The sequence below is a fragment of the Mastigoproctus giganteus genome, chromosome 6 (assembly GCF_048544385.1).
Source record: "Mastigoproctus giganteus isolate SK-2022 chromosome 6, ASM4854438v1, whole genome shotgun sequence".
NCBI classification, from domain to species: Eukaryota; Metazoa; Arthropoda; class Arachnida; order Uropygi; family Thelyphonidae; genus Mastigoproctus; species Mastigoproctus giganteus.
In genome coordinates this window covers 204,314,509-204,338,802 of record NC_143580.1, presented here as the reverse complement: position 1 = coordinate 204,338,802, position 24,294 = coordinate 204,314,509, and the positions used below count along the sequence as shown (strand labels likewise).

The 24,294-nt window shown below is 36.1% G+C and overlaps 1 protein-coding gene across 3 annotated transcripts in view; it reads left to right on the top strand.

The window, feature by feature from the left end:
- The window catches only part of LOC150084894 (peroxisomal ATPase PEX6-like), a 149,369-nt gene that overhangs the window by 7,079 nt on the left and 117,996 nt on the right, over nt 1-24,294 (top strand). For all 3 annotated transcript variants that reach the window (XR_016547084.1, XM_090375619.1, XM_090375620.1), the window contains exons 2-6: nt 507-637; nt 5,562-5,602; nt 11,758-11,803; nt 16,490-16,583; nt 22,328-22,479. Coding sequence is in view for 2 of the 3 variants with exons in the window: in XM_090375619.1 (XP_090231745.1) it covers nt 507-637; nt 5,562-5,602; nt 11,758-11,803; nt 16,490-16,583; nt 22,328-22,479 (464 nt within the window). In the remaining variant the exon portion in view is untranslated. The remainder of the gene's footprint in view (nt 1-506; nt 638-5,561; nt 5,603-11,757; nt 11,804-16,489; nt 16,584-22,327; nt 22,480-24,294) is intronic.

Genomic DNA, 24,294 nt, shown 5'->3' with positions numbered 1-24,294 from the left:
TTAAAGAAGTCTGAGGTTTTTTTTGAATATCGAAGTATTATGTTTCTTTTTTATATGATAACTGAAAAGCAGTGTACATGATGCAATGTGAATAATTTCACTTCACGTTGTGTACATTTCACTTCTTTGCCTTTAAAAAAAAAAAAAAAGACTTGTAACTCCATGTACATTCCTGAAATCAAACTGGTTCAGAGTTAAATGTATGAAGAATCAGATTACAAGCATCATTAATGAATTTTATTTTGTTGTGTGGCCTATAATTGTATCTACAGGCATTTGGCATTTGTATCTGCTATGAAAAATGTGTGGTTTGTTATTAACCAAATGCTATTGTGTGCTTGCTGTTACCATAAAATTATTAATAATCCTCTTGCCACATGGCTATCCCAAAATAGAAATAATTTTTTATTTTCTTTTTTATTTGATGGGGATTTTAAAAATGCTATAATATTTTGCGTTATGTTATTTATAGTTTGAATTTTGATCTTTCAGTTTGCTTTTAATAGGATGCAAGTGATTTATCACACCCAGTCCCACCTTATGCAAATGAGGTTCATATAGCATTAGTGCAGTCTCCAAATTATCACAACTCTTGTAGTTTTGATGTACTTCTAAAAAAATATTTTAGAATACCTAGGTAGGTAATACATTTTAGGAAAGTGATTTTTAATAATAATAATTTTTGAAAATTTTAAATTGTTAATTAAAGAAATAAAGTATGGTTTCTGTTTTATTTTAATGTCAGTACTCAGTTCTCATTTCTCTTAATATAAGCAGCTCATTCATATCGTGGAAATGCTTTTCACACAATGCTAAACTGTCCTCCCATTGAGTCTGTGAGATTTTCTGTAGCACAAAGCCCACCATGACAGTGTAGTGGATTCATATCTCATTTGAGACTGAAGGCATTTTTAAAGCCCACTTCAGCTGTAGTTAACCAACTTCAGGTGGCGGGATTAAATGGCTACAGTTTAATGCTATCAAATATTAAACCTTGTACCTGGAAAATAATTACACTGGAACAAAAAAAAAAAAAATTTTTTTTTTTTTTTTTCTCCCCCGTTTCTCCGGAACAGAAGTTGCAGTTGCCAAAGGAAATGAATTTACTGATTCCAAAATTAGGTCTCTATCACATCTCTATTGAAAGACATTGAAATTTTAGTAACTTAATAAAGTAAAGTAAACAGTAATATATATATATATATATATATATATATATATATATATATATATATATATATATATATATATATGTGCTGTCTTAAAAATGAGCCTTTTTCACTTTGAAATATTTTGATCAAACATATAATGTACTATATGCATCCTGTTTCCTTAGATATATTTGCTACTCAGGTTTTTTCTTATGTCTTGCTTTCTCTCTTAAGAAATTGGCAGTAATCTTCCATCATGGCAATATCCCATCCTAGTGACCTTGTTACTGCTTTTCCATGAAATTTTCTAATGAAAGCATTTCCCTTGCCACATCTCCCAAATTTTTAGGGGTGGGGAACTGTCATGGGAATGAAGAAAATGAATTTTGAGATATTCAGCAGCCAATTTCTTTTTAATATTGCAGTAAAGTTGATAACAGATTCATAACTGTCTTGTTTCCTTCTAAAAAGTCCATGCACAACTGCTTTAAATGATTACCAAGCTACGAGTTCAGCATCTTGTAGCTTTGTTTCAGATACATCATTTGAGGAGTTTCTTTATTTGAGGTCCAATGAAAATTACCTCTTTCTGTTTTGCATCTGTTAAATTGGAAAATGCTTCCCGTAGGTAGCAAAATCCTTTTCCTTCTTTATCCAGATCTTTAACAAAATTCTTTATTAATCCAAGCTTCATATGTAAAGGTCAAATATGAACCTTTTTTTTTTGGTTAACCAGTAGAACTTATTTTAGGTTACTTCTTCCTGATAAAAATTCTTCTCTCTCTTCCACTGCTGCACGACTGCCCAACAAATCTGGAAAAACAAGAATTTTGTAACATCACCCTGTAGATTAGTGAGTAATCCAGTTACCTTAAGATCACCACAGACATTCCAAACAAAGTCATGGTACTTTATTTCACTCAGGATATTGTACTTGGGTCCTTGAGGCTTGTCACAGACATTAACTTGTGCAATGTGACCCCCACTTTTTTTTTTACTGCTGAGTACATCATGAATAATCAGACTAATAGAACAAACTTATTTGTGAAAAGATGTGAACCTTTCAAATACTTCCTCGTTCATTTCACAGATATCTGTGGTCTCACAATCTCAATAATGTCAAGTTGCCAAGCCCCACTTCCTTTTTCTGACAGAATCCTAATTTTCAGTTAATTCAACCACTACTAATCTCATTTGTTTTAATTATTCACTCAATGATTCTTTTTGCTTAAAATCTGTAATCAGGTCACAAAGGAGGTTAGGCAGGCGAAGACAGATTACGAGAAATCTTTGGCAAAAGATGCTAAGAAAAACAGCAAGGATTTCTTTACTTATATAAACTCCAAAAGGAAGGGAATGAATCTGATTGGTCCACTTGATATCGATGGTTACACTGTTGATGATCCTGCTCAGATAGCAAACAAACTGAATGAGTATTTTGCATCTACATTCACACATGAGGAGTTATTAAGGTTTGAAAATGGCAGAAGGTTATCAAATTGTAGCAGGGTGCTTAATGATTTTGTAATAACTGAGAGCAAAGTGGAGGAGAAATTGTTTAAGTTAAACATAAGAAAGGCACCTGGGGGGATGGGATCTATCCAGTTATATTAAAGGAGGCGGCAAAGCAACTAAGCAAACCCTTAGCCATAATTATGAGAGCATCCTTGGACTCAGGGGAGGTTCCCACGGACTGGAGATATGCAAATGTATCCCCAATTCACAGAGGGGGATCGAAGGGTGACATGAGTAATTACAGACCAGTTAGTTTAACTTCTGTTCTGGGTAAAATAATGGAGTCACTGGTTAAAGATACATGGCAGGATCATCTAGACAAGACTGCAGCAATAATTCAGACACAGCATGGGTTTGTTACGGTTTGTTATCCTATCAAATTTGTCTTGTCTGACAAATTTGATAGGATATTATGATGTGGTTACAAAGGAACTGGATGCAAAAAATAATTTTGATATCATATATTTGGATTTCAGGAAAGCTTTTGACACTATTGCACCTGGAAGACTATTGTACAAATTGGAGCAGAATGGTATTAAGGGTAAGTTGCTACAATGGATAAAAGGATGGTTGAGTGGGAGAAGACAGAGGGTGGTAATTAATGGGTGCTGCTCTTCATGGACTAATGTTATTAATGGAATCCCACAGGGTTCAGTGTTGGGTCCTCTGTTGTTTTGTATATTTATCAATGATATTGATGAAGGTATATCAGGCTTAGAGTCCAAGTTTGCAGATGATACAAAGGTTGGCAGGGTTGTTAATGACAGTAATGGCAGTGTGCTTCTGCAACAGGATCTAGATAATTTGGGCAGATGGGCTAAGAAGTGGCAACTGAAGTTTAACCTTGACAAATGCAAAGTACTGCATATGGGTAGAAGTAACCCCAGAGAAACGTGCCGACTGTGTGGTACTACACTTAAGGTGGTAGAAAATGAATAAGACTGGGAGTAATTGTGCAGTCAGATATGAAGTTTTCTGAGCAATGCAGACAGGCTGCCAGGGCAGGTGATGGGGTTTTGTCAATGATATATAGGAATTTTGCTAGCAGGGAAAAGGAGGTGATTGTCCCTCTGTATAAGGCAATGGTCAGGCCATGCCTTGAGTACTGCATACAGGTCTGGAGGCTTCATTTTAGGAAGGATGTAGATTTGCTTGAGCGTGTACAGAGAAGGGCAACAAGATTGGTGAGGGGAATGAAGGGATACTCTTACCAAGAGAGGCTTAAGTTTTGCAAATTGCAGTGGCTGGAGACTAGGCACCTGTGCGGTGATCTGATTGAGGTGTATAAAGCCTTGAATGGGTTGAGCACACTGAATTCTGAGAATCCTTCCACAGATTACAAACCGAAGGGGAAATAAAATCAAATTAAGAAAAGACAGATGTAGAATAGATGTGCAGAAATTTGCCTTTAGCAAGCGGCTGGTTAATTGCTGGAACAAACTTCCATCTGTCATTGTGGAAGTTGATAGGTTAAATAAATTTAAGGAGGAACTGGACAGGCATTTGGAGGAAATGGTGTTTTTTTTTTTTTTTGGCTGATGCTGCGTAAGCTCATACACTTGCTTTCTTGCATCACATGCTACTACTACTACATTATGTCAAGAAGCAGGGTATGTTCTTACTGTGTGTATGCCATATCCAAATTCTTTCATTAACTCATACAATGCCCCCCCCAGAATACTACTGAATACATCATGAATAATCAAACTAACAGAACATACTTATCTGTGAAAAGACCTAAACCTCCCAGACACTTCATTTCACAGATATATGTGGTGTCACTTACAGTCTCAATGATGTAAATTTCTGCTTACCGTCTGCCAAGCCCCACTTACTTTTTTCTGACAGAATCCCAATTATCAGTTGCCTCAACCACTGTTACTCATTGTCCTGATAATTTGCTGGACATTTCCGTTTACTTCAAAGGCAGCAATTGTGCATATGTTTGCTCTGATATTCTCTCTTAAAGACTTTGTAATTTGGAATCTCCTCTTTTCAATCTTCTCTGGCTTAAAATCTTTTTACCCTATTCTTTCAGATTCATATGTTGCTTCTATTGTTCTCCCTACTCGGTTAATCACTAGGAAATATTTGACTTCCTTCCTTTGAAACTTGACTTTCTCCAGTCCAGCTTTCTTAATCGTGAGGTAATTTTCCTTGCTGACTTTAATTTTCTAGTCACGTGAACACAGCTGGTTGAGGGGATATACTACTATACATTTTCATAAAAAATCCTTTACCTTTTAAATGCATGTAGGTGAACTGTACAGTTTGTAGGTTCCTATTCTGAATCTGAAAGTAATTTTGCTCCATTGTGCCTATTTTTTGCATAAAGTAAAAAAATTAAAATGTATGTAGAGCAAAATACATGTATTTCTAACATATGACAGGTATCTTCAACAGAATACCAATCTGCTGTGATATCTAATGGAATGAAATAGGAAAAAATAGTTGTCACTGGTACAAAGAAACAAGCTGTCCATTTGACAGCACATGTAGGGTAACGTGGACTGTAAAGTCAATGTGCAGAATTTTTGCTAAAATGAAGAGACCGTCCTGTGAGATATTCTCTTCATCTTGTATCAGTCACAACTCTTCTCCTATTTCATTACAGATCATTGAGCCCAGAATTCTGGTGACAGGTTAACATTTCTGTTTAAATATAATTTTGTAGATAAAATTTTTAATTCAGCCTTTTTATATGCCAAGCAAATATTCTTAATTTACATAATATTTTCATTGATGCCTTTATATACATAAATAATGGAACTTTCATAAAGATGTAGGTTTGTATTTGAGATTGGTTGGAAAAATAGAATAATAGTTTGTTCAGATTATTATTTTATAATTCAAGTTTGAAATTTATTTTCTGATTAAATTTTAAACATTTCACAGGTATATTCATCAGGGAGATATTTTCTGCATTGCAACACAAGGTAAGCCATTCAGAAAAAAAAAAATTGATTAATTGCTGATATCTGTGTTGTGTTTTAATTTATTATTTCTTGTTAAAAAGTTATGAGGGTTATTCATGGTTGATTAGCACTCTTTATTCTCTGGAGATAATTGCACATGAAGTAAAAGGTTGAGAGAAGGAGGGAGAGAGAGAGAGAGAGAGACAGGGAGAGAAAGCAAGCTTATGCAGTATCAGCCAAAAAAAAAAAAAAAACTTCCACTTCACCCCTCCGTTCGTTTGAAGTACCTGTCCAGCTGAGCCTTAAATTTATTTAGGCTATCAACCTCCACAAGGGATGGAAGTCTGTTCCACCAACCAACTACCCGCTGGCTAAAGGCACATTTCCGCACATCTATCCTACATCTGTTTTTCCTCAATTTGAATTTATGCCCTCTCAGGTGATTATTCTCAGCAAGAGGAAGAATCCCATCAGCATTGAGCATGCTCAAACCATTCAAGGCTTTATACACCTCTATCAGATCACCTCACCGGTGCCTAGTCTCCAGACACTGTAATTTGCAAAACTTAAGCCTTTCTTCATAAGAGCAACCCTTTGTTCCATTCACTAATCTTGTTGCCCTTCTCTATACTCATTCCAGTAGTTCTACATCCTTCTTGAAATGAGGCCTCCAGACCTATATACAGTACTCAAGGTGTGTCCTGACCATTGCCTTATACAAAGGAATAATCACTTCCTTATCCCTGCTAGAAAAATTCCTGTATATCATTGACAAGACACCATGAGCTACTCTTGCAGCCCGTCTGCACTGCTCAGAGAACTTCATATCTGCCTGAACAATTACCCCTAGGTCCTTTTCATTCTCTACCACTGTCAGCGTAGTACCACAGAGTTGATACGTTGCTCTGGGGATCCTGTTCCCCATATGTAGTACGTTACATTTGTCAATGTTAACTTCATTTGCCACCTCTCAGCCCATCTGCTCAACCTTTCCAGATCCTGTTGCAGCAGCATAGCGTCAGTAGTGTCCTTAACAACCCTGCCAACCTTTGTATCATCTGCAAACTTGGACATTAAGCTTGATATACCATCATCAATATTATTTATAAATACAGAAAACAATAATGGACCCAATACTGAACCCTGAGGGACACCACTAATAACATTAGTCCACGATGAGCAGTGTCCATTGATTACCACTCTCTGTCTTCTCCCCCTCATCACCCCTTTATCCGTAGCAGCAATTTGCCTCCAATACCACACTGCTCCAATTTGTGCAGCAGTCTTCCATGTGCAACAGTATCAAAAGCCTTTCTAAGATCCAAGTATATAATATCAAAGTTATTCCCTGCATCCAGCTCTTTTGTGACTGCATCATAGTATCCAATCAAATTGGTCAGGCAAGACTTCCCCTTAACAAAACCATGCTGTGTCTGAGCTATAACTGAAGTCTTGTCTAGATGATCCTGAAGTGCTTCTTTAACCAGTGCCTCCATTAATTTTCCAGGAACAGAAGTTAAACTAACAGGTCTATAATTACTTGTGTCACCCTTTGATCCTCCTTTGTGAATTGGGGTCACATTTGCACATCTCCAGTCCATGGGTACTTCCCCTGAGTCCAAGGAAGCTCTCATAATTATGGCTAAGCTTTTGCTTACGTCCTTTGCTGCCTCCTTTAATATAACTGGATAGATCCCATCCACCCCAGGTGCCTTTGTTGTATTTATCTTCAACAATTTCTCCTCCACTTTACTCTCAGTTATTACGAGATTCTCTAGCTTACTGCCAAAGTTGAATACACCTCTGGCATTCCCCTCGCTGAATAACTCATGTGTGAATGTCGATGCAAAATATTCATTCAGTTTGTTAGCTACCTGAGCAGGATCATCAACAGTTGACCCACCGATATCAAGTGGACCAATCTGATTCATCCCCTTCCTTCTAGAGTTTACATAAGTAAAGAACTCTTTGCTGTTTTTCTTTGCATCCCTTGCCAAAGATTTCTCGTAATCTGCCTTCGCCTGCCTAACCTCCTTTGTAACTTGGTTACAGATCAACTTGTATCTATCATAGGCTTCTGTGTCATGTGTTAATTTGTATGTATCCCATGCATTTTTCTTCTCTGCCATATGTCTCATTAGTTCATTTGACATCCACTTAGGCCTAAACCTTGAACAATATTTCTTAGTTGGTATGTAAAGCCTAGTAGCATTCCAAGATAAGTTCTTTGAATGCTTCCCATTTTGAATTTGCTGTTGGTAACATCATCAGTTGGTCCCACTGTATAGAATTTAAATACTGTCTCAGTCCATTGTAGTCGCCTTTATAGAAGCAATAACCCTTCCCTTTACCCCTAATGGTAGTTACCTCTGAGTAAATCCCACTTCAGCACACTGTGATCATTGCCACCTAGTGGTTCATTTACCTGCAGATTCTTAATGCATGAAGAATCACTACTGATAATAAAATCAAGAGTATTACTCCCTCTAGTTGCCTCCCGAACATGCTGATGTAAAAAACAATCATCCAATGAATCCACAAAAGCCTTGCTAGTGTGTGAGTGACCAGTCCCCAAATTCCAGTCAATATCTGGGAAATTAAAATCCCCCATTATAAGACTCTGATTTACTGGCCCATCTATTTCTCCATACAGTTTCTTATTATACTCATCAGAGTCATTAGGCCTATAGCACACCCCTACTCTCAATTTTGATCTCATAATGCTTATGTCACACCAAACTGACTCAACACTGCACTGTCCAGCAATGTCGACTGGCTTCACTTCCTTGGATTTTATGTATTTCTTAACTAATAGCATAACCCCTCCTCCCTTCCTACCCTGTCTATCCTTTCTGTAGACATTGTACTCCCCAAATTCCAGTTCTGCATTCCTTATATCTGTGTGACACCACATCTCTGAAATCCCCACAATATCTGCCTTTGATGTTTTGAGCAATACCTCAAATTCATCAAATTTATTTACTAAACTCCTAGCATTGGTGTACACGCAAGTATACATGCGCCTGTTCTTTTTCTTAGCTACCCTAACACAACCTATGTGTTTATTTGTGCCCCAATGATTCCCAGCAGTCTCTGAAATATCCTGCATCTTATTTTCCAGACTGCGGCTCATTCCAATAGAAGCAGTGCAAGAATACTTTCACCTCTGCCAGTGGCTACTATTAATCTATTAGTCCTTCTATCCCCCCAATCTAGCAGTTTTCCGACCCACCTAACACTGGCTCGATAGCATCAGCAAACATTCTTGCACCCTTTCTATTTAAGTGTATCCCATCCCTGTAGAAGCAGTCTCTCCTGTTAACAAGTACAGACCAGGCTGAAAAAAATTCTACCCTTTGAGCCTTGCACAATCCTTCCAGGGCCGAATTGATTGACAGGGCTCTCATCATATACTCCCTCCTATCGTGTCTGGGCAGAATTGCAGACACTTTCAAATTCAACCCTAATTCACAGCTTTTTTTCAACAGTGACCTGTACTTGTTAAGTAATTCCGCCAGTCTCCTATTCTTAATATCATTAGTGCCAATGTGTACAACTATATCACCTTTTGTGCCCTTAAAAGATGATATCCGCTCTACAACATCATCAACCTTTGCCCCTGACAGACATACCCTGGCTGGTCCTGTTCCACCTATGCTTTTTACAAAGCATGTTTCCCTGACAATAGTCACCAACAACTCCTAGTTGCTTTGGGACCAGCGCATTCTGTCTTGGGGGCTGCCGCTGTGTTGCGCGATGACCAAGTGCAAGCTCTAGCATTGGTGTGGTCAACTGAGAGCTTGATGGGCCCCTCCCCTTTAATCCTTTGAGGGCATCCACCTTGTCCTTCAAGCTCTCATATAGGCCCATAACAATGCTGAGTTGTCGCCTGATTTCCTTACACTCCTTGCATCGCCACACACAAAGACATCCTCCATGGCAGTATCATGTCTCGTACCTGACTGCTCCACTAACATCAAGCAAGTAGTGCATTTTAGTAGGCTGTGATTCAGAGGGCAACTGCCCTCCTCAGTTCTCCACTGAGCCACAGCACTCCCATTAGCTTGAGCCTTTTTCTTTGCTGCTCTGGTCAGAGTCATGATTTCGATTTAATTTCAATAAAATTTCAATTTCAGTACAAAATTAAAACCCTAAACTTATATCTCAACACAGTTATAACGCTATATTTATGTTTCAGTATCGAGTGTTATCTACGAAATCCCTTTATATAACTTCCGTATCAAGTTAAGTATTAATTATTTATTTTTTGCTAATTATTTATGTTACGTAACCCAAGTCGTTATATGTATAGTTAAAAGTACAATTTAATTGACAGTGAAGTTCAACAAGATTAATTGACAATATTATGTACTATACTATACTATATTCAGCTTATGCTATCTATTTTGAGATATTTTGTGTCGCGTTACAATGGCGGCTATTTACGAACGGTAAACAGGTGGATTTGATACCCTTTCCAATACTAAGTAATACCTACAAAATCTATCTAAGTTACTTTAATCTAACTATCAAAGATAAGAATATAAAACTACTCTAGAAAATAAGTTAATATGCCAATTTAAGCTAATAAAACAGAAAATAAATCAGAAAGAACTTCTCTGTTCCAGGAGTGTCAAAAATGTACGTCTGCACAGGCTACCCTCGTTCTTTATGCCTCAACTGGGCAAAAGAACATTGGCAGAGGACTGTGGATGATTGGAGATGGATCTACTGGTCCAATGAGTCCCATTTCCAGTTATTTCGAGTGGACGGGAGGATACGTATGTGGTGGAAAACTGCACTAAGCTGTGCACCTGTCATGACAACAAGAAACTGTTCAGGCAAGTGGTTGGTAATCTTTTCGGGCATGTTCAGCTGGCACACCTTGGGACCTCTTATCCGTCTAGACACATCTCTGAGCCGTCCAGGTTACGTGTCCATCCTTGTAGACTATCTGCATCCCTTCATGGTCATTGTGCACACACAAAGCATCAACTCTTTTAGCAGGACAGGGCACCTCCCCACAAAGCCGTGGTGACTAGAACATGGTTTGAAGGGCATTCCGCACATTTTACCACCATGGAATGGCCTCCCTGTTCACCGGACATGAAACCTGTATAGCATCTTTGGGATGCTGTGGAATGGCCCGTTATAACTTTTAATCCTCCACCCAGGAATGTGGGGAAATTATGGACAGTGGTGCAGCAAGCATGGATGGAAATACCTGTGGAACGCTTTCGTGAACTAGTGGACTCAATGCCTTGCCATGCCCTTATCTGGGTGAAAGGTGGGCCTACCCATTAGTAGGTAGGTGTCCCATGATTTCTGTCCACTCAGTGTAGTAATACTATCACACGAGGCACTAAATTTAAATTGAAGGATGGTTGCAGAATAGATGTTTGGAAGTTTGCCTTTAATCAGTGAGTGGTTGATTGTTGGACCATACTTCCATCTGTTGTGCAAGTTGATAGCTTAAATAAATTCCAGGAAGAACTAGACAAACTATTGGAGGGAATGGATAGGTAAAATGGGATTTTTTTTTTTTAGCTGATGTTGTATAAGCCTGCTTTCTTGCATCATATGCTTCTAATGCTAAAGACATTAAAATTCAGAAGGAAGTCATATTATCGGAAAGAAAATAATAGAATGTGATCGTTTGCCAGAATATTTTCATTGAAAGAATTAACTACAGAAAGTTAAGAGAAATCTTGAAATTAACTGTTGTCTTACCAGTGGGTGTTGAAATTGATTCACTGATGGACAAATGGAAACTTCTCTAAGAAGAGAGTTAAAGTGATATTGAGCATAAGAAATTGATGAACATTAGACCTTTGCTCTGAAGTAAAAAAATTTTAATTTGGCCACTGTTGGGTAGGCAGTGGTATCAGGCTGATTACTAGTCGTTGGCTATACAACAGTTATATAGAGGCTTCACACCTTCATTCAAAAAAATTAGCCCACAAGTTATTCTGAATTCTTCAGCCTGCAAAACTTATAGTTCATTCTGCAAACACATTTTTAAGTGCTGCAGTGACCCTTCATGAAGTGCCACACTATGACAAAAGTGATGAATATTCCAAAAACTCAGAATCGTATTAATTTTCAAGACAAAATTTTAAATTGTCATTTGCATTAAATTTAACAATATTCGTTATAATGGATTTTTTTTTCCCTAGATGATCCAGCATTTCCGTTAATGTCTAACAGTTCTTCATGTGACAGGTATGTATTAAAGTATAAAGTAGCCTTCTGTTAAAAATGCTTTTGTGTTAAAATATATTTTTAAAATGACAGTTGCTGCTTATATAATTATGCTGAAATGTCTTGTTTTTGCAGCCAGTCCTTATTTTAAAATGGTAAAAATGTTTGTTCTAAATGTCTAGATAGACCAGTTCTCTATGTGAAATATAAATGTGATGGTATTCACATTTATATTTTACATAAAACACTGTATTAAATTATTAATTTATCATTATATTGATTATTGTATTAAATATTTTACTTGGTACCTGTAAATTCCTACATGCTGATTCCAAAAATGGTATCCAATTTTTGCCATCCCATACAGAGGCTAGAAGAATCCTGAGTAATCTCATTCCAAGAAGTCTCTTTTAAATTTGAAAGATAAAGTATTTTATTTCTCTAACCAATTTAAAATGTATGAACAAATTTCCACTGTTTTTTTTTTTTTCCACTTTCTTATGGAAATTTACTCATATCCAGCCACTTTCTAAAAAAAGATGGCAACTTTCAAGAGTAATGGAAAAACTATCAACCACCAACTGTTTACACTACCTCAAAATTTTCTTTTTAATTAATGGTTACTGCTATAGATTCAATCAGTTGTATATGATGATAATTTGTTTTATGTTACTCACCTTTTCATCTTCAGACAGATTCCATGGAAAAGTTTAGAATACTATCACACGAGGCACTAAATTTAAATTGAAAGATGGTTGCAGAATAGATGTTTGGAAGTTTGCCTTTAATCAGTGAGGTGAAAACATCATTATCACAATCAGTAAAATTATGGACACCAGTGTTTTCTCTGACCATTCACTGCATGTGTGGTAAATGACTGTCTTCTAACTCCTCAACTAATTTTAGAGTTCCTCATGGTTCTATTCTTTCACCCACTCTTTTCCTCCTATATATATTAATGATCTATTGATCTCCTGTCCATAATTTTACTGATGGTGATAATGATGTTTTATTCACCATTTTGACAAATTACCTTGCTCAAAGAGCTAGAACTTCTTAAATATCCACCACCAGTTCTTTAAATTTTGATCTCTAGGTAATTTGGGGGGGGCAGTCTGAGTTAACATAATCCTTTTTAAAGACCTGTTTTATTTCTATCAAAAAAGCAATGGTTAGGCAGAAAATGAGGCTTCCAGACTTATTAGCATTAGTAGAGGCATACGATGCAAGAAAGCAAGTTTATGCAGCATCAGCCAAAAAAAAAAAACAAAACCACTCCCATTTCACCCGTCCATTCATTCCAAATACCTGTCCAGCTCAGCCTTAAATTTATTTTGGCTATGAACTTTCACAACAAAAGATGGAAGTCTGTTCCACCAATAAACTACCTGCTGGCTAAAGGCAAACTTCCGCACATCCATCCTACAACAGTCTTTCCTCAATTTGAATTTATGCCCTCTCAGGTGATTATTCTGATCAAGTGGAAGAATCCCATCGGCATTAAGCATGCTCAAACCATTCAAGGCTTTATACACCTCAATCAGATCACCTCACAGGTGCCTAGTCTCCAGACACTAATCTGCAAAACTTAAGCCTTCCTTCGTATGAGCAACCCTTTGTTCCATTCACTAATCTTGTTGCCCTTCTCTGTACTTTTTCCAACAGCTCTACATCCTTCTTAAAATAAGGCCTCCAGACCTGTATACAGTACTCAAGGTGTGGCCTGACCATTGCCTTATACATGGGGATAATCATCTCCTTATCCCTGCTAGAAAAATTCCTGTATATCATTGACAAGACACCTTAAGCTACCCTTGCAGACTGTCTGCACCGCTCAGAAAACTTCATATCTGCCCGCACAATTACCCCCAGGTCCTTTTCATTCTCTACCACTGTCAGTGTAGTACCACAAAGTTGATACGTTACGCCTGTATTGCATACAGGCCTTCCTGACACAATGGTACTCTTAGATGTGTCTGGAAACTAGGATATGAGTGAAGACTTAATTTAAGTGTTTAAGGCTATAAATGGATTGAGTGAACTAAATACTGATGGCAACCTTGCCTCTTTTCAGACAACATGCATAAATGACAGACTTAAAATTGAAAAAGAATGGTTGCAGGATAGGTGTGTAAAATTTATTTCCAGCCAGAGAGTGATTGATTTTTGGAACAAACTTTCATCTAGTGTTGTGAAAATGTGTAGTTGGAATAAATTTAAGAGTAATTAGATGTATTATTGGAGGGGATTGGCAGGTTTTTTTTTTTTTTTATATATATAATAAGGAGCTCTGCAGTTTGCTCACCAACCCTCGCGCACTTTTCTAATTAATATGTAGGCACCTCCGTAGCCAGGTGGGAAGGAGCATCAGTGCGTAGCACACGCTTCTTGATTAGACCGGGGTTCGAGCCCGTCACCACTAAATACAGAGGATGCGGAAAGGTCAGGGAATGACCATCACATATCTCGGAGCAATATGGCCTTAGTTGCTAATGCTCCTAAAAAAAAAAAAAAAAAATTAATATGTAGAGGTATGATGGAGTAAGTCAACTTTTTTCTATGTAAAAGACACTTGTCGAAATGCACTGATCGATATCTAATATATAAAAGAAAATAGAAATGTAAGAAAAAAACTATAAAAAGTAAAATTGTGTGAATGTTGATTGAAAGTTATTATTAATTGCATATTCTATCTTGTCCTCTTCATCAGACAGGCTATGCAGGCTCTCAGGGGCTTCATGGTTATCCAAGCTGATGGCATTCTGTAGCTTTTCCTACCTGACATGGTGTGTGATGCTGACACTGGCTATTAGGGTAACCCCCAGGCCAGTGTGGGACAAAGCTGCAAAAAGCACGGTCCACCATAGGAATCTCTCCCCCCCCCCTCACCATGTGTGGCCCTATCTCCCTTTGGCCTGGTGGCTCACCCTACCACCCAATTTAAACTCCCACCCTCTGAACCAGTTTCTCAACCTCTTTCTATCTCCTCATCATCTCCTTTTCAATAAAAATTTTTTTCTTTTTCTTTCTTTCTTTCTTTCTTTCTTTTTCTTTCTTTCTTTCTTTATTTTTTGGGATCTCCTTGGATGCTTAGGCTACCACAGGGTTCACCCCGCCAGAGCTTTCTTCTCTCCTAATGTGTCCTGGCCTGCCTCCCCGTGGTGGTGACAGAAACTGGGATTGTTAGTGTCTCTCCACTGCCCCCCTAAGTGGCCAGAGGAGCAACACAACCCACACTAATACTTCACAAAACACACACACCCATCCACCCTGGTCTTATGCAGAGTATTGTATTCTACACAAAGTAAAAATGCAAAGTTAGGGGAGACCCCTGGTGCTGCCAGACAAAAAAAGCAATGTCACAATTACATCTAATCAGGAAATGACCCATGTAATTATTTACCTGTGCAATTTGTAGCGTGTGGCATTTTCAGGGTCGAATAAATTTTACTATGTAATTTACCTGCGTTCACATGGATTAATTAGGAAAAGGCCTTTTGCTTCGGGTTCCCATAATGCATGAGGAATATTGCATCTGAAAGAGGGACTAAAATATTTACAAACTATACAAATATTTAAAATATTTGCAAATGACTAAGCTATTTACAAATATACAGTATGCATTAAAATACAAAAAACGTTACAATGGAACATCAAATGTTAGATAGGGAAGCATGTGGCACGAGGTTGGTGAACGTTATGGAGGCAATTGTCGATAATTAATTGCATTTGTAGTGACATAATTGCCTCGCCCTCTTCTCCCATTGGCTCGAATAAATATCACTAGGAGGAAAACTTTTTTAATGTAGAGAGATAAGCTTGCTTAAAAGGAGTGCTGCTGCCACATTCATTTTCTGCAGCACTCAGACTTCTAGACAAGATCTTATATTTTTATTGTGGATAACCTTGACCTCTGACCTTTGCATAAGAATCATAAATTTTACAAATGTTGCAACTTTTAGTTACATAAAAATAATTCCTCCTCATGAAAAAAAACAATAAAAAACAGAAACTGAGTTTCTTACTCACTTCATTACCTTTCACAGAGATATTCAGTTTCTACTGTATTTTCTATAGATGATTTCATGGGTTCTTCTGAATTAGTACCTGTAATTCTTTCTTTAAAAGCTGTCTGAATGCACTCATCTACTTTCAACTCTGAACTTGCAAAATTTTTTTTTTTTTTCTCTCACTAATCCTTTTTATTTCTTCTTTGGAGCAACCTTCCTTAAATATTTTTGGAAAATTGCAATCAAGAGAAACTAAAGTCTAACATAATAAATCTTTTGAACTTTAAACCCACACATGCTGCTAGAGTACTATAGGTTCCAGTATCTTTTGTTTTTGGGATCGTCATAAAAAAAAAAAAAAAAAAAATCGAAAGCAACATTTCTGTTTATCATCTTCTAATTATTTAAGTTTTAATTGGCTAATTATTATTCCTGCTAGGATTCTGGTCATCCATTTGTACTGTACATATGATAGATATTATTTGAGTGGACCAGAATTGCATGCGTGCACATACACATGCAAACATGTACAAGTAGCATATTCCACCAATGTGTGGAATATGCTAATGGTAATTAGATTTAACAGAATAAATATGTGCCAGTTTTATTTTGGTTTATGTTGATGTTATGAAAAATGATTAAAATTCTTATGAATTAATATTTGAGATTGAAAATCATAATTTTAAAAATTTGTTAGGTCACCTGTGGCATTCTTTCGGGTATCTTTTATTGAAGGAACCCCATCATCGTTGGGTTATTTAGTGGACTCAGATCACTGTCGTCTCTATCAGGTTAGTATTCCAAAAAATAATAGATACAAAATGAACATCTTTATAGGATATTTCTGAATTAAGTACATTACTTTAATCAGTTTACAAAAAGTAAACTGGTTAAAGAAATGCAAGTCATGAGTCAAAGCAGAAGTTTTTAAAAATTTTAAAAACCTATGACTTTGGATTTTAAAAATTTTTCTGGATTTTAAAGAGGTATGCCTAGTTGGTTGAGCAGTTTTAGAGTAGCACCTTTTGATGAATATTAAGCACTAACATTTACCACTAACAGATAGTACTAGTGGTTAAATTGTTAATAACAGTTCATTTTGTTAAAGTAAATAAACGACAACAAGCAAAGTCACAGAAGTGTTGCCATGTACTATGATGTCAATTTTAAATGCATGCCTAGTACAGTAACAGAGAGAATATTAATGAATGTGTTTCAGACAAATTTTACTTTTGCATGATAAAAAATTACAGCATAGAAACAATTTTGAACTTGGGGGGGGGGGGGGTATAGAGATCCTTAATTTTTCAAGCTAAAAGGGATTCATATGTCATTAAATTTTGAGAACCAACTGTTAAGGAATTATGGTCAATCTTTATTAATTTGCATGACATTTTTCTTTCAGTGTACTGTGAAGAAATTCAGTGATTTCTGAGATATAACAAAGATTACTGAGTTTAGTTTTTTTCTGCCATTATAACTACAGTATAGAGGAAAAAACAACAGGTGACTTAAGAAATCCCTTTAGAAATTCCTCCTCAACAATTGGAGTAATTTTTGTAGTCCTTGTCAATGAAGGCTGCAGTTACCTGATCTCAGGCAGACAGAGTAAGATTTTACTCCATTCCATTAGTTATTTGGCATTTTTCAGCCCACACATCATGCAAATTGGCCCATGAACATACGCTTGTACAGTCATAATACACAATGGTACAATATGGTCTAAGTCACTGATGCACTTAAATTCAGCAGCAAAAACATTGGTATAGAGTAGGAAAGAAAATTAGTGACATGATAACTGCCTGTTTTGTTTTTTCCCCTACTTCGGTCATGCAGCTGATGAGCTGTATAACTAGTTATATTAGTTATATTGGCAGCAAAAGCCTTGATCGTGTGAAATTGAATCTGCTGTTTGTGCATTCAGTAAGTCACTGTTTATGGAAGAAATTATCCATAGATTTAATCAAGTATACATTTTTCCAGCTGTACCCACACTGGGCATTTTGTTCTCAGCTGTTCTAAAGTAATGTCACGTAATATTAGTTCTAATTTTTTGGAGTAGTTCACACTAAATTATGGAGTTTACTGAATAAGAGATAGCACTAATAGAGAAAAAATTCAGTGGTATGATACAGCTAAAGCTATAGCCTCAAAATTATTATGTTTGCAAAAAAGTACCTTGTCCTTTTGTCTGTTTTTTTCCCCCCTTTTGTTCTCTGTAAGATTTAAACTGTATAAACCTCAATGGTCTTTATTTTCACAGCAGAATAAACTTCCATTGCAATGATTTGCTGTGGTATTGCACTACTTTTAAACAAGTGGTCTTATCAAAAGGTTAATTGGCCATTTGTTTAAAAGAAGGCACTGCCATGATAGCCTATTTTGGACTAACTGATTCTTCAGCAGATTGCATGGAGGTTCTAGTGACAGCATCCAGTTAAACATCTTTACAACTGTGTTGACACTGGAGACCACCTATTGTCTGATTAGGAACCAATTAGTCTCGAAACAGGCTATCATAGTAGTGTTTTATCTTTTAAACAAATGGCTAATTAACCGTTTGGCAAGGCCATCTTTGAAAGGAGTGCAATACTAGGGTATCTCACTTCAAAGGTAAGTTTGTTCTGCTGTGAGAATTAAGACCATTGCATTATCTATGCAGTCATATAAGTTAGTGCAAATATATCATGTCTATACACAGTAAATTAACCGAAGTTTTTATAATGGCCACTATAATAACTTCAGTTAATTTACTTCCTATAGACACAATGCATTTATGCTAATTTATGTCTGTAAATTTTCCCACAGTCTGAGGTTTTTGCCCTAAATTTTTTCTTAAGTATTAAACTACTAAACACCATTTGGCAGCTCTCATATTGTAGACTTAATTTCACAACTGGTTGTCAACTGTTATACCATCAAGATATTACAGCTGACAACCCAGCTGTTATGCCTACCCTACCCTACCTACCCACCCACCAGTGAAGGGCCAAATAGCCCTAAAATGGCCATCTTGGTGGTGGTGGTGTCCACTGCGAATAAATAACAACAATCTTCTTATTGGGGAAGCATTAATTTTTCGAAGTATAACCGAACAGGCAACTCATTGTGAAGGCATTCACAATATGATATGTAATGAAACAATGCAATTATAATAACTTCAGTTGGTCGCAGGTTCAAATCCCGTCTCGGGCTTGGATCAGAGTAGAAAATGCAAAACTTTGGGAGGTGCATTATGGCCACAGAAGCCAATGTGCCAACAACTAACAAAAAAATAACTTCAATTAATTTACTCTATATAGACATGATGCATTTGCACTAACTTATATGTATGTAAATTTTCCTGCAGTCTGAGGCATTCTGAATTTTTATTACATATTATCTCATCATCTGTCATCGTTCTGCTGTTCCACAGGTTGACTTAAGAAGCCTTGCCACCATGTCCTGTCTATGTTTGTCTCTCCGTCGTTGGTTTCACTTCAGTTTCCTCTTCTCTTAATGAATCATTCTTTATCATATCCTGCCACCTCATTTTTGGTCTTCCCCTGGTCTTTTGTCTTTCAGTTGTAAATCAAACATTCTTCTTGGCAAACAGCTCTCGTTCATCCTCTTGACACTCCTGAACCATCCCAAACAGAACCTTTCAGTTCTACTCTGGAGCTTTTTTACCTGAATTCTCTCCCTAATCATATCTTTCCTGATTTTGTCGAGTCTTGTCTTTCTGGCTATGCTCCTCACCAACCTCATTTCAGCCTCTTGCATTCTGCTTTTGTCCTTTTTCCTCATAGTCCAAGTTTCAGATGCATATATCACAATTGGTATTGTAATAGGTCTATTATATAGCCTTCTTACACTTCAGTGGTATATTCCTGTTGCAGATCAGATCTCTTGTCTGCCTATAGAAATTCCCACCCTCTTGTATCCTTCTACTTATTTCTACTTATTTCTCCAGTCTTTGTGATGGTGCCTCCTAGATATTTGAAGTTGTTAACCATTTTCAGCTCTTTCCCTTCCATTGCGATGTATCTGTCAGGCTTGCCACTGCTCTTTAGAACCATTACTTCACTCTTCTTCTGACTGAAAACCAGTCCAAATTCTTTGCTTATACTATCCACACATCAACTTGCAATAGCACTTGTTTCCTGCTCTCTCTCCCCCCCCCTCCCCCTATTACAGAGGTCATCTGCAAAGAGTATCACTTTCATCTGATCTTGTAAAAGTTGTTCTGCCATTCTACAATGCACATCATTCATGACAGCTCTGAATAGTAGTGGTGACAGGATGCCTCCTTGTCTCAAACCTGAAATTATTTTGAAGCTCTCTGTCAACCCAACCACTGTCCTTACTTTACTCACTGTGTAGGTGTAGATATTCTCAGTTCTCTCCTCAAGATGTTTCCTCTTTGCCTAAGTTTCTCAAAACTTCCCACACTTTCTCTATTTATGGCATCAAATGCTTTGAATGCTTTCTTTGTCCAGAATTACATATTATCTATACAGTTTAAGTTCTGCTGGCTCCAGAAACAGAAAATGTGATTGTTGATAAGAGCAATGCAGCACATCAACCATTGATAATTGTGCTGTATTGCCTTCTTAATATTTTCTGATTGAAAAATGTTGATTTTCTTATTTTTTTTGTAAACTGTGCCTGATTTTAAAGGATTCTGGATGTAAAGTTATGGATTTTAGAGTTTACTGTATCTGGTCAGCAGGTTTGATTAAATGCAGTCTTTTGTGAGAGGTATGAGAAATAATCTGGAAGCTAATATAAAAATATTAATCAACTTTACTTATTTATTATTACATGTGGTCAGATTGGTCAGAATGGGTTGTTTGTCTTTCTCAGCACCACGATGATGATCAGATCTCATAGGGTAAGTATTTGCAATGTCTGTTAGTAAAGAAATGAACTTCAGTAACTAAGTTATCAGAAGGAGAAATGGATAAGCTGTTCTCTTCTGTAAAACAAAATAAAGCATAACAGAGAAAGAGCAACAAGTATTTGCAGGGAAAAGTTGAACAAATACACTGTTTCCTACAAATGACTGTACCCTTAAAATCAAGAATTGATTTAAGTATTTTTTTTAGTGAATAATACTAACTATGTGACTGAAAAGGGGATCCTGCCAGCAATGGCCTAAAACTGTTTCACTTTGGCATCTGTTTGATTTTTAAAATCATTAAACATGTTTAGAGAAATAACACATTGAGCCTATTTAGAAAAGAATGAAATAATATTTAGCATAAGACAGTCAGGATTACAAAATTTAAAAAAGATTATATTCTTCAACCCTTTCGGTAGATTTATAATTATCCCAGTTTTTAAGTTACTATAATGGCCACCAATCTAAAATTAAGCTTACTTAACAAATAAAACAGAAATAATTTGTGAAGCACCATTCAATAACATTTTTGACAATACATTAATATTGCAAAATGTTCTGTAAACTTTAAATGTTGTGAATTTAATGAATTTCCTTATATTTAAAGTCCCTTTAATCTTTGGAACAGTCAAGCTTTTCTTGCATTCCTGTTTTCTTGAAGTTTGGATGTCGTTTTTCGAAAGTGTTCATGTTCTTAAAGTAGACCGCCAAACAAAGATTAATTTCCCTCAAAGATTAAATCTTTGAGGGAAAACTTTATTTACATAAAGTTTTCCTTTGAAGTATAGAAAATGCTATGGTAGTAATTTAAACATTGAAGCTTACCCCTTAAACATTTATACAACTTGAACAAATTTTAAATTTCATGTTTTGAACATTGACATTCTTGCTTTCAGTATATCCTCAATAAACTTATCTCGTCACTTATAAAAATTACCGGAAAAACCATTTAATGAACTTACCAGCCTTATCCTCTGAATAAACAATTTTTTCCCACCAGAACATAGAATATTTCAGCAGCATATTAATAAACCTTGTTTGTTCATTAAGAATAAACTCAAAAATCTTATTAAAATTTACATATGCTCAATATACTGAACAAATTGTTTAATAAGATTTTTGACAATCACGCTGTCATGCAATATTAGTAGTGAAAAACAACTGTAGATCACTCTCGGTTGTGATTTTCCAGTAAGAATGATATTTATAGCTTGCATTAGTGAAGCGTGTTGCTTTAGCAATAACGATGATGAGAGAAAATATGTATACACAAAGATTGTATATAAAGTGATAGAGTAAAATAATTATCAACAATTGTAATAATAAATAAGTAAAGTTGATTAATATTTTAATATTAGCTTCCAGATTATTTCTCATACCTCTCACAAAAGATCCTTAACTGATGCTTTGAACTGTCCATAGAACTAAGCCTTGACAAATTATGATGTATAGACAAACCTAAACAAGGCAACATAACTTACTTTAGAAAAATAATTACTATTCAAAAGTAACTTGGATACATAAAAACTTTGTTTCATACAGTTTCCTTTTTTATGATTTAAAAAATATATATAAAAAAAGAATGTTCATAATTGTAATCATTGTATTGCTGTTTTCATCATATAGTTTATTATATGTATCTTTATATTGCAGGTTGGAACAGTACAAAGCTATGTTCCAGTAACTATGAAAACGTTTTATGCTGCTGCTCCACTGCATCCAGTATGGCATTTTCCTGTCCCATTTGGAATTGGAAATTATGTTGAGAGCCTCTGTGCTCTTATTACTCCATTTTTGAAATCCAAGTATGTCTCCAATTAACATCTCATAAATACTCTAAACACTTATTTGTAACTCAAAGATATATAATAGTATATAGTTTGTACAGTAAACCTTTGCTATTCGTGGTATCTGTATTCGCGGTTTCGCGTATTTGTGATCGCCGATTTAATATAAAATGAAACCTAAAAAAATGTGAATTTTAAAGCGCCGTGAACATTTTCCGCCATAAAAAACATGGGCGTGGCTAAAATTATCTTTCCCGGTCAAAACAGCGCTCAGTGGGTGGGGGGTGATGGGTGACAAAATCTCGAGCGTGGATGTTTCTCGCTAATCCTTGTTCAGTATGTGTTATGTGCTTGCCATGGGAGGTTTCGTTGTTTGTTTTTAATTTATACGCTTATAATTGAATAAATTTATCAATTTATAAATTGGTATGCTTATTGATATGCAAAACGGTAGATTTATATCACTATAAATCTACTGTTTTGCAGCGTAAAACAGACTTTTTCGAGTGTGTTAACGGAAGAAAGTGACTTTATTGTGGACAAGTTCTTTCTAACCCCTACAAAAATATGGCTACGAAAAACAAGAGAAATGTGAAAATATAAAAGAAGGTGATGACATTAGCGAATAAAATTGAGTTATTAGATAAAATTTCTAATGGTGAAAGTGTCTCCTCAGTGGCAAAACATAAAATCAATGAGTCAACGGTACGATCAATCAAAAAATCGGGAAAAAAAATCCGCCGTAGTGTCCGTGAAAACGTGCTAATTGCTTCAAAAATTTGCTCAGTAACTCGTGATGTTAAATTAGAAAAAATGGAAAAAGCTTTAAATCTGTGGATAGAAGACCGAACTCAAAATAAAATTCCGTTAAATTCACTCATCATTCGTGAAAAGGCAAAACTCCTTTATCAACACTTTAGCGAAACTGGTGATAGCACTGGCGGGATAAGTTTTTTAGCTAGCAAAGATGCTGGTTTGAAAGATTTGTTTGAAATTTCTAATAAATATTACATTTAATATTAAATTGTTTCTTATTTTCATTTCGATGCCATATGCTTGCATTTCATTATGCAAGTCATATTATGAAGGTACATATAATACATACATAGACAAAATTTTAGACTAGTTTTTCTTATATATTTCATACTTTGGAACGGAACCCCTTTATTATGGGAGCCATAACTCAGTATTTGCGACATTTCTCAGGAATGTAACCCCCACGAATAGTGGGGGTTTACTGTACTATACTAGTATAAAGTGCTCTTCTTATTTGTTATACAGGGTGATTCTAAATTATTGTTGCGGTTTCCATGGCCTATAATTTTCAAACCGGAAACAACAAAATAAAACTGCTTATGGAATATGAAAGTGTAACTCACAAAGTTTTATTAGGCAATGCTGTACTGCCACATTGATGTTTGGGAGATATTGATAGCATTACTTCAAAATGGCAACTGTTCAAGAGAAGGCAATGTGTGTACTTTGCTTTTTCGAAAAATCACAACACAATGTTGTTATACAACTCAATATGGAAAAGATCCACCTTCAGATAATGCTATCCGACATTGGTTAAAGCAATTTCAAGAGACTGGTAGTGTTCTGCACTGAAAAGGAGCGGGGAGACTGAGCACTTTGCAGGAAGATGTTGATTGAATCCGCGAAGCATTTTCTCGAAGCCCACAAAAATCAACTAGACGAGCTTCTTTGCAGTTATTTATACGACAAATGACTGTTTGGAGGGTTGTTCACAACTGCCTTCACCTCCATGCCTACAAACTCTAGATTGTGCAGACTTTAAAGCCGAATGACAAACCCTGCCATTTCCAATTTGCC